Source organism: Colossoma macropomum, unplaced genomic scaffold, assembly GCF_904425465.1.
Source record: "Colossoma macropomum unplaced genomic scaffold, Colossoma_macropomum, whole genome shotgun sequence".
Classification (NCBI taxonomy): Eukaryota; Metazoa; Chordata; class Actinopteri; order Characiformes; family Serrasalmidae; genus Colossoma; species Colossoma macropomum.
The window spans coordinates 45,539,297-45,550,212 of NW_023494791.1; the positions used below are offsets into that span (position 1 = coordinate 45,539,297).

Consider the following 10,916-nt stretch of genomic DNA (forward strand, 5'->3'; position numbering starts at 1 on the left):
CATCCTTTTGATCATTTTTGTAGATGACAGGATGTCACAGTGTGCGGAACTAACTCTGTTTGAGACTAGTTGGTCAACCTGAAATCAAAATGGGCCTTTATCTTAATTCTTATCTGTAAGTATCATGTCGTATCATTTAACCGTTGCGTCCAGTATAAAACTAAATCAGCAAACTTCAGACACTCATTTACAGTTTAGATAAGGGGGGAAAGAATGTACTGACTGAACTATCACTTTAAAGCAGTGCTCAGTGTTGGACTGGTGAATGGTGGTGTCTATAGGTCGTTGGAGTTCATGCGCAGCTCTTTGTCATGCACGTAAGCGTGGAACCCCCCAGGAGGAGGTGCGTCAGAGAGGGAAGGAAGACTTTTCCATTATCCGTCTGCTGGGATGTACGAGCTGCACTTGTTGTTATCTTTACACTCCGTTTGGTTTGCACCAAATCTTGTACGTACCTATTAAGAGAGAGAGAGATGCTGGAAAAAGCCATGTGCAGTGCATCATGTTTCCTGACAACAAGGATGTTCTTCATATGATCTGCTTCACTTCCTCCAGCTTAGACGAGCATAGTTTACGCAACCAGTGAAGGAGTTCAGGAACAGATATAGTGTTATTGATAAAAGAAACTAAAAAAATACAATTGGTGAACAGGGTTCGGTTGTAGTGGGAGTATTTTGGAGTGCATAGTCAAAATAGAGAAATTAAATATCAATTTGATCAGTTATTAATCTCAGAGTAACTGAGCTCTGCTAAAGCCTGAGTGGACTGATAAATCAATGTGGTGATCGGTTGTTAATCTCAGAGTTACTGAGCTCTGCTAAAGCCTGAGTGGACTGATAAATCAATGTGATGATCGGTTATTAATCTCAGTGTTACTGAGCTCTGCTAAAGCCTGAGTGGACTGATAAATCAATGTGATCATCGGTTATTAATCTCAGTGTTACTGAGCTCTGCTAAAGCCTGAGTAGACTGATAAATCAATGTGATGATCGGTTATTAATCTCAGTGTTACTGAGCTCTGCTAAAGCCTGAGTGGACTGATAAATCAATGTGATGATCAGTTATTAATCTCAGAGTTACTGAGCTCTGCTAAAGCCTGAGTGGACTGATAAATCAATGTGATGATCAGTTATTAATCTCAGTGTTACTGAGCTCTGCTAAAGCCTGAGTAGACTGATAAATCAATGTGATGATCAGTTATTAATCTCAGTGTTACTGAGCTCTGCTAAAGCCTGAGTAGACTGATAAATCAATGTGATGATCAGTTATTAATCTCAGTGTTACTGAGCTCTACTAAAGCCCAACCCTGTTGGTGAGCGGTAATTATTATTCAGCGCTTGTATTTTCACTACTGTGCAACAAGTGCAATCTATGACTACTGTATCCATAGCTAACAGTCAGTTACCCTGTACATTAATTTTTTTCAGAAATAACAGAAAACCTGTTATCTCAAAGGTCAGGTGTTTCAGCAGAAACACACAGAGTATTCCTATAATTCTGAGTATGTGAGGCGCTCCCTGAGCTCCAGGCTGCTCAATACATATTTGCTGAATACGTATTTTCTAGTGCTTTGCAGTAGACATTTTTACAGTGTGGTTGGGCACAATCACCTTTCATATGTCATCATCACTCTAACTTCATGTCACTAGGGCGTCTCAGTTTGGGGTAAAAAAAAATCTTCCACTACCTACAGTCCTTAGTCAGTGTAGCAATGGAAACAGCCAGAGACAAAAAAAGTTATATGGACCTCTCTCTCTCTATGTGTGTGTGTGGAGTATACACATATATATATATATATATATATATATATGTGTGTGTGTGTGTGTGTGTGTATGTGTATTTATATGTATCGCTGTTGGAAGAAAACCTTGTATCTCCAAAATGGTAACTTTACAGGGGAAGGAAAAAACCTGCTTAACTTTTAATGTCAACTTTTAAAGTCAATAGAACCAGATTCCAGATTTTCGTCCAAGTCATTTTGGCCCGTTTCTTATGGCTGTGATATATATATATATATATATATATATATATATATATATATATAGTAGAAAAGTAATGTTGAGGAAGGCCTAGGCCTTGGAGAAAAAGAGAAAAATATTTATAATTATATATATATATATATATATATATATATATATATATATATAAAATTATAAATATTTTTCTCTTTTTCTCCAAGGCCTAGGCCTTCCTCAACATTACTTTTCTACTAAGCTGGGAGGATGAGCGTTAGCACCTGCTTCCTCTGAGCCATATAAATCACTACTGCTGCTAACACAATGCCACTGGGCAGCTCAACATGCTTGGAGGAGAACACTAACTACTAATTCTATTACATCAGCTGACAGACACCCATGTTGGCTCGCTGAGTGATGGAGAGGAAAGAGAGAACCATCCTAGCTCCCCTGACACAGTGAGGACAATGATGCTGCACTCCTGAGCACGAATGACTGTAGCATCTCCAGGGACTGAAATCAGAATCTCCTGAAGATCGGGCCAATGCTTAGATGGCAGAGAAGGACAGTGAACAAAGGACAGGTAGAGCATGGCATCAGACAAATGATGTTATGTTTGAGTGAATATCAGAAAGTAAAATAAATTTTTGTTGTATAACTTGTTCATAAATCATGATATAATGGTAAGATATGCTCTTAAAAATAATGGTGTGAGAGGGGGCCAAGCTCTTTGGAGTGAAAGAAGAATGTGTAAAGAACCATTTAAAGCTCGAAGGAACCTTTGTTTTTTAAGAAGTAATGGTGTTTCAGAGAAGTGAATCTGAATGTACAGTAATAACAGATATCTTTAATATTAGCTTTATTTTTAAGAGCATATGATGTGATTTACAAACAGGTAATACAACGATAACTGATTCTACATCTGAATTGATTTTACAGTGAAATTTACAGCTGTTCACTCAAACTTAACAAGTAATCAGGTCAGAGTTCAGAAAAGACAAAACGTGACACAGTAATTGAAGTCTATTGTTTATAAGGAAAAATATCACCAAAATTTCACCTGTAAATAACCATAGACAATCCTTAAAATGACCCTGTGCGTGTACAAATGGAGTGTCTTGGTTTGTTTAAAGATGAAATTTTCACATTTTTTTTTCAAATTGCTGCCATATTTGGTAAGTCATGGACTTTGTTCTTGCTACATTTATACTTTTAGTCATATGGTTGACTTTCTTACCTTACAGAGCTACACAAACAACACAGACTTTAATGTTTACAATACATTCTAATATCAAAGCCATCTTCAAGTCCTAGTGATTGTACTTATTCCTGGTCCAAAGACTAATAATCATCAGTATATAAATACAATGCCACATTGGTCTTAGCTTAAATAAAGGTAAAAGAATTTTCCAGTAAAAAATGATTGCATTTTAAGAAAAATGAACATTGCTTAATAGTAGTAGGCACTGTCTGGGAAATTTCGCCTGTGACTTTTTTACGGTAAAAGTTCCATTCCTGTTCTTATGTGGCAAACCATGTAGCTACTAATGTAGAAAGCAGAATAAACATTTCTGGCTTTCCTATTTAAAGCCTCAATCAGGAATTGCTGCCACTGGTCAAAGCTTGACCAGTTTTTGGTTGAGCAATATAAGCAGCAATGCTAACAAGACTGCATTCACCAAAAGCTAAAATATGCAGGCGATTTCACCATCTGCTGATAAACCCAGAGCTGCGGCTAGAACGGCAATTCCTTATTTGGGCTTCAAAAAGCCAGCTCTACTAAGAGATTGGTACAGAAATTTATCATAATCATACAGTAGCTTTACATGTAAAGACGAATTAGATTTTTCAACATTTCTGCGTAATTCCACCAATGAGATGTACACAAAGTCATTCAGAGTGGTTTGATATAGAGAAATTGTCCGATTCATATTTTGAATCGGACAGTTTTTGAAGCCAGTGAACCTACATGTGTCTTCCGAGTTTTATATGGAATGTTGATTTATGGTAAAAAAGTGTAAAATCTGAAAAATAAGATTTCTTTGGGGACTATTGTGCCTTAGAACACCTTGCATGTGTTGTAGGACTAAAAGCTTAGCATAAAAGTATCATAAAACAAGGTTCTGGCAGTGTATTAATAATGTGTACTAACTTTCTGTGCGAGAGGCATTAAAGCATTAAACTCCTCAGGCGTCTGGTTCCTATCACCACCACTGTGAACAGTTCTGACCCAGTAAGTTTCTCTAGAACAGAGCATTTCACACCAAACCACTCTAAATGACTTTGTTTATGAATTAACAATGTAATTATGCACAAAATTTGAAAAATCAGTGGAATTCCCCTTTAAGGTTAGGAGTCTGAATGTATATAGTTGTATTCCAGCACTGTCAGCATTGCTTACAATCTCCACCGAGTTCAGCAGGGACAGATTTACAATTGCCTAAAGCCCAACTACTCAAAGTCCAGGGGGCATCAAGTACAAGCACAGCAAGTTAATAAATACAGTAGTTTGAATTTTGCACTCACAAGTCAGAGGCCCTTCTACTCGTCTCCCTGAGGTGCCTGTTTTTTTTTTTTCTTTTTCTTTTTATCTGAAACACTCTGGGCCAGCTTCTCAGAGCCACGTTAGCCTTATCCTTTGACTGAAAAGCAAAGAGAGGACAGTCAAGGAACAGGCGTCGTCAAGTTCTGAGAAACTAGCCCTCAAGGCTTAAAACTTTGTGACATCTGAGATTCTGAGATTCCCTTCTAACTTTTTAGTGTCCCGTTCCCTGAGCAGGTTTTTGGTGCCGTCCATCATGTCCACTGACACTTCTCCAGATGAGCGGGACTGGCTCGCTTTATGTCCTAAAAGTAATTTAGACTCTACCGGGCAGCAGGACAGTTTGAGACAGTCGGGGGACATGCAGGGGTTGCTACACTGGCTGCTGTCCAGTTCACCGTCGCTGACCTCCAGCTGAGCAGTAACGCTGTGGATGCCGGCCTTGTGGAAGACCTCCCTGATCTGGGAGTGGAGGCTCTTAAACTGGGATTCAGGAAATTCAGATTTTACTTTGACGTGCAAGGTAGCTACGTTGCGATCCTTGACCAACTCCCACACGTGAACTTCATGCACGCCGATGACCCCAGGCAGCCGGCACACGTCCACCACTGTGTGGATGGAAAGGAGAAAGAGAGGAAAATTGAAAAGTCATTTGTTTTTGCAAGTAGAAGAGGAGATTTTTATTATGATTTAAACTTGATGAAACATTATTCCACACAGTCTATGCAGAAAAAATACAACTTATAGTCTACATCTGTGCCACATTTTTATTTCTTGTCACTGAAACACATGGAAGTGCTGACTCTGTCGACGCAGAATGAAAACTGAATATAAATGTAAATTAGCTATGTAATTAGTTATGTCTTCTAAGAGTTCAGCTGAGTGGGAGTATTTGATTAAGTGGGACTTTTATTATACATAAGCCTTTATGTATAATAAGTTCTAGAATGTAGAATGGTAACAGCATGCAATAAACAAATGTCCAAACTTCTCATTTTTAGATAGCTTCTTGTTGAACTGGTCTGTAACTCACTCACACACATTTAGGAGCTGAAGTTTCTCCACAAGTGGGTGCTATTAGCTCTCAAGTTTTTCTTTTTCTTTTGTGGACCAAGAAAAGAGAGGAAACCCTTGGTTGTTTAGCAAAAAGGTAAAGAGGCTACTTTCCTCATCAAAAAGGACCTGTAAAGTGCTGAATCCAAAGAAGTAAACAAATAGAAAAAATTGGTTGGTAATGGATCTTGTTGGCACTTGTGACTCGCCTCAGTGGTATCTTAAGCTGGTGGTTCATGGAACTTACACAGTGTCTGATCCACTCATGCCAGCACAACACACACTAACACACCACCACCACTTCAGTGTCACTGCAGTGCTGAGAATGATCCACCACCCAAATAATACCTGCTCTGTGAGGGTCCATGGGGGTCCTGACCATTGAAAAACAGGCAAACAACGTATGCACTACAAAGTAGAACTACAAAGAGCTCCTATATGGTCAATGAAACTGGTAAATTAGACAATGAGTGTAGAAACAAGGGGGTGATTTTAATGTTATGGCTGGTCAGTGTATATGTTGCTCATATAGAACATTATATATATTTATTGGGCTGAGGGCTGGAATGCTATTAGCATGCTGAGGAAGGCTGTGTCTGTGCTTGACCTGTGAATTTAATAAATATTTTATGAATTATACGAGTGCTGTCCAAACTTTTTCTGTGCTTTTCTGTAATATTCTACATACAGAATAAAGATTATGTTGTTTGACCACTTCACAAGTGAGACACCATGTACCCTTGTTTATTCATAAGTATATAAAACATTGTCTCGATGGGACATGCAAAATGCCAAGTGCTTGAATCGATGGTTTTCTGACCAGTGACAACAAACCAACGTATCCTATAATAAAACCAACACCTTTTTGTCACAGCAGCGTTGTGGAGGCCCCTGGCAATACGGAGGCCCCAGGCACTTGCCTATTCCACCTTTAACTGCCTCTGGCCCTGGTCATTAGGCTCTAAAGTGTGAATAAATAAAGCCCTAAAACAACAGGTTTGCTTATTTTAGCCCTTCATACTCACATATTGTGGAGACAGTCATGTCAGGTGGGCTCATCTGCAGAAGAATGCTAGTGGTCTCTTTCATGAGAGGAATGGCCGAGGACAGGATGATGATCACCATCGCCAGCGTCAGGCTGGGGTCCACATAGCACTGCCAGTTACAGGGGGCATTGTCGGGCAAGGGCCTTACATAAAACAGAACAGAGGCCACCACCACAACCACTGACCCCAAAGCATCGTTCAGCACGTGGAGTAAAACTCCTGAGAGCGAGGAAGAGAGGTGAGTGAGGTAGAGGGAGGAAGAGCAACAAGTGTAATCAACTATAAACACAGCAAAGCCAGGACGTCCATCAGATCTCTGCGCTGCAGCTAAATAAGGCACATACCGTTCACTGTTGTTACTGTTTTTACTTTTGCAATACTAATACAGCAAGAAATATAATATATGCAAATAAATGCAAAATAAGAGTCCTTTAACAAATCACAAAACTTTTCATCATGTGCATCCTGACCAACCTCAAATATTCTAGATGAGTTTCTGTGGCCACTTTGATTCATCTAGGCATTCTTGTGATCCAACAATGGTGGATCGTTTTGGTCAAAATAATGCAGGTCAATTTTTAAAAGTTAAACTTTCTCTCCAGCAACTAATGTTTGTGAACAATTCAGCCAAAAGCAGTGGGAGCACAACTATTACAACCTACCCCACATGTTGGGTTTACTGTAACAGACTGAAGGGCTGGTTGCAACAGTTGCTAAAAAGTCTAATGAACTGATGCAAAACACTGTAACACACAATAAAAGGCCTTAATCAACAGCAACATAATCATTATCTAATAGGTTGTAAATGCCGTTTCATGATTATGTAACAGTTACATATGCATTAATAAACTGCATCAATTATAGCTTGTTATGAAAGATTTAGTTATTTGATATGCATAGCTTAAAATAATAAAATAATAAATAACCATGAGAGCAGTCCATACCGCGTGGTATTTTGTCCACTTTGTGCAGTGCTAGCCTCCCATCAAAAGTTTGGGGACACCTCACTGTTTTAATGTTCATGCTGTCTTTGTAGGTTTGCAGTAACTAAGCATGTGAAACAGAAAGCTGTTTAGATCTAAGCATCAAAAAAAAAAAAACAACTTGCAGCAAAGCTAGTCAAACTAAAGTGCATCCTGCACAGTGCACAGTGTCTGATCCACTCGTACCAGCACAACACACACTAACACACCACCACCATGTCAGTGTCACTGCAGTGCTGAGAATGATCCACCACCCAAATAATACCTGCTCTGTGAGGGTCCATGGGGGTCCTGACTATTGAAAAACAGGCTAACAAAGTATGCAAACAGATGGACTACGGTCTGTAACTGTAGAACTACAAAGTGCACCTATATAGTAAGTGGAGCTGATAAAATGGACAATGAGCGCAGAAACAAGGAGGTTATTGTAATGTTATGGCTGGTCAGTGTATATGTTGCTTCTATAGAGCGTTACACATTTTCTTCTCAAATATTTAATAATATTCAACTCAAAAATGTTAAGAATGATTTGGTAAAAAAACAAAAACAAACAAAAAAATTTGTTTCTCGCTCTCCCTTACTCTTCATACCAAGCAAGACACCTTGATGAACATGGATCTATGTGCTGAATTATACAGTATCAACACTCAGCTGTTTTATGTTGAAAAAACCTTTGCACTGAAACATAACAGTGAAAAAGGCAAGGTGTCCCCAAACTTTTGACCAGTAGAGGTGAGTGAGGCTGTGTGATCAGGCAGGGCTTTCTGTCTGATAGCTGCAGGGCTTTCTGTCTGATAGCTGCACGCACGATAAGTCCAGAGAACCTACCTCTTATGTTTAGCGGCTGGCCGTCGCTCTGATTCTTATCTTTCTGCTGTGAGTCAGTCTGTTGGGCGAGGGAGCCTGTGGATGGACAGAAAACCAGTGCTGAGCGCACTTGCTGGCATTCAGGGGGTTAAGAACCATTTACACAGATCTGGGGAGAACAGTATGAACATGTGGAGAAGGTTAAAATGAAGGTTGAGACCACACTGTAAAAAGTGAAGCAACTGTCAAAGAATGGCTTTTCATTCAAATCCTGCACACTGAACATGCTGCTCATAATCACTGTACATGCACATACATATTTACATACATCTGCGTCTGTGCAAACAGGGTTTTGTTTAAACAGGGTCAAAATCACAGTCGTGAGTTTTTTTCTTCTTCTTTGTTTCTGGCAGCAGTGTGTCACAATTTTGACTTACTATATCAAAATAATGACGATTTCTCTAGATATTAGGTAAGCTAATATCTAGAGAAATCGTCATTATTTTGATATAATAAGTCAAAATTGTGAGTAAGGAGTTACTCTCTCAAACATTTGACTTACTCTGTCAGAATAATTATTTTCTCTAAATATTGGCTTATTACGTTAAAAAAGAACATATTTTCCCCAAATATTGACTTACTATGTCAAAACAGAAGACTTATTTAATCAAAATATTGATTTACTTTGTCCATATAATGACCTATTTTCTCTAAATGTCACCATGTCAAAACTCATTGGCAGCATTGGCTTTCTATGTCAAAATAAAGACTTATTTTCTCAAAATATTAACTGACTATGTCGAAATAATTACTTATTTTCTCAAAATAACTTAGTTAACTTACTATGTAGACATAATGACTCATTTCTCTAAATTTTGGTTTAATATGTCAAATTAAGGACCACATTTTGACTTACTATGACAATGACAATACTATTTTTTTTCCTAAATATTGGCTGACTATGTTAAAATAATGACTTATTTTCTCTAAATTATGACTTACTTTGTCGAAATAATGATTTATTGACTCTAAATATTAGCTTACTATGTCAAAATAAAGACTTATTTTCTCAGAAAATTTACTTACTACGTTGAAATAATTACTTATCAAATTTAATAATACATTATGCCTCAATAACTCAAAATCTCGACAAAATAATGAATTCTAAGTCATGATTTTCAGATACTAAAGCAATATTTTGACAAAATGGATCATTATTTCGACAAACTACGCCAAAGGTTTGACATCCTGCCAGAAACTGAGACAGAAAAATAAGATTTTTCCTGCTGTGTCTGGCGGAACGGGCTCCACATTACTGTCGAAAAGAGTCAATAACGAAGGAAAAATCGCTGACTCACGCAAACCGCAACTCGGACACGTTTTTATCCCACCCGTATTGCGACAGCCTCGACTTTGCTGTGCTATGATTGGCTAGAACTGCTCGTGAGCAGGAGCCACTAGCCAATCACAAAGCGCTCAAGAGCGGCTCGCCGGAATATGGGTGGGAAAATCAAAAGTAACGCACTTTCTGTGCGGATAAAAGAGTTTAACGCTCGTTTGTTCCTCGCGCTACCGAGTCCCGCTTATCTCTGCCTCTATAGAAGCGAAAAAGCAGCAACCGTTGCGAAAATATGAGCACCTGCTTCTCCGTTCATGACCACTTTCTCATCGCTCTTCTCCTCGGCTGCTCCACGCTGGCCTCTCCCGCACAACCACCGGCAGTCCTGGAAGATGAAAAGCCCCACCACGTTGACCGCCAGCCCCAGCGAGCCGACCACCAGCACCAGGAAAGGGTCGTCGATGGGCTCTGGTCGGCTGAGCCTCTTGATGGCCTCGGCCGAGATGGAGAAGAGGAGGGCGGTCAGGAAGACGGCGTTGGAGAGCGCGCCCACCACCTCCACCCTGGCCAGGCCGTAGGAGCAGCGCTCCGAGCCGCTGCGGCGCGACAGGCGGGCGGACAGCAGCCCCACACAGAGCGACACCATGTCGGACAGCATGTTGAAGGAGTCCGAGACCAGCGCGATGGAGTTCCCCGCGTAGCCCGCCACAATCTCGGCCACGAAGAACACCACGGTGATCACCAGCATGAAGATCAGGCGGCAGGTTTTGCCCGTGTAGCGACCCATTCTCTCTCTCTGTCTCTCTCTGTCTCTCTCTCTCTCTCTCTCTCTCTCTCTCTCTCTCTCAGGGAGGTCTACAGTGCGCGCACTCGCGGAGGGGAAAACAGCGCGCGATGCTTGTTTGTCAGCCCTCGGTCCGTTTAAAAGCCTTCGGTTCGCTCCCCCTCCCCCTCCACCGCCCCTCCTCTGTCCATCCATTCAGAGTTCAGCTCCGGTAGCACCTGCGGCAGGTAAGACAGAGGGGGCGGCGCTACGGAGGGGTTGGTTGCTATGGATATAATGTGTCAATGTTGAATTTAAAATAACATTATTAAGCATGTTTTATTATTAATAATAAGTCACATATATTATAATTATAATTATATGAATAAATAAAGAACAAACAGTAATTCATATTATTATACTATTAT

General features: G+C 40.0%; 1 protein-coding gene across 1 annotated transcript; it reads right to left on the reverse strand.

Moving 5' to 3' along the window:
* Positions 1-6,649: 6,649 nt before the first annotated feature.
* On the reverse strand, positions 6,650-10,685 carry LOC118810977 (zinc transporter 10-like). Its single transcript, XM_036575159.1, has 3 exons — positions 10,026-10,685; positions 8,408-8,555; positions 6,650-6,815 (listed from the first exon to the last, which is right to left on the reverse strand). Exons 1-2 carry the CDS (start codon positions 10,510-10,512, stop codon positions 8,527-8,529), a joined length of 516 nt encoding a protein of 171 aa, XP_036431052.1. The 5' UTR covers positions 10,513-10,685; the 3' UTR covers positions 6,650-6,815; positions 8,408-8,526.
* Positions 10,686-10,916: the final 231 nt, after the last annotated feature.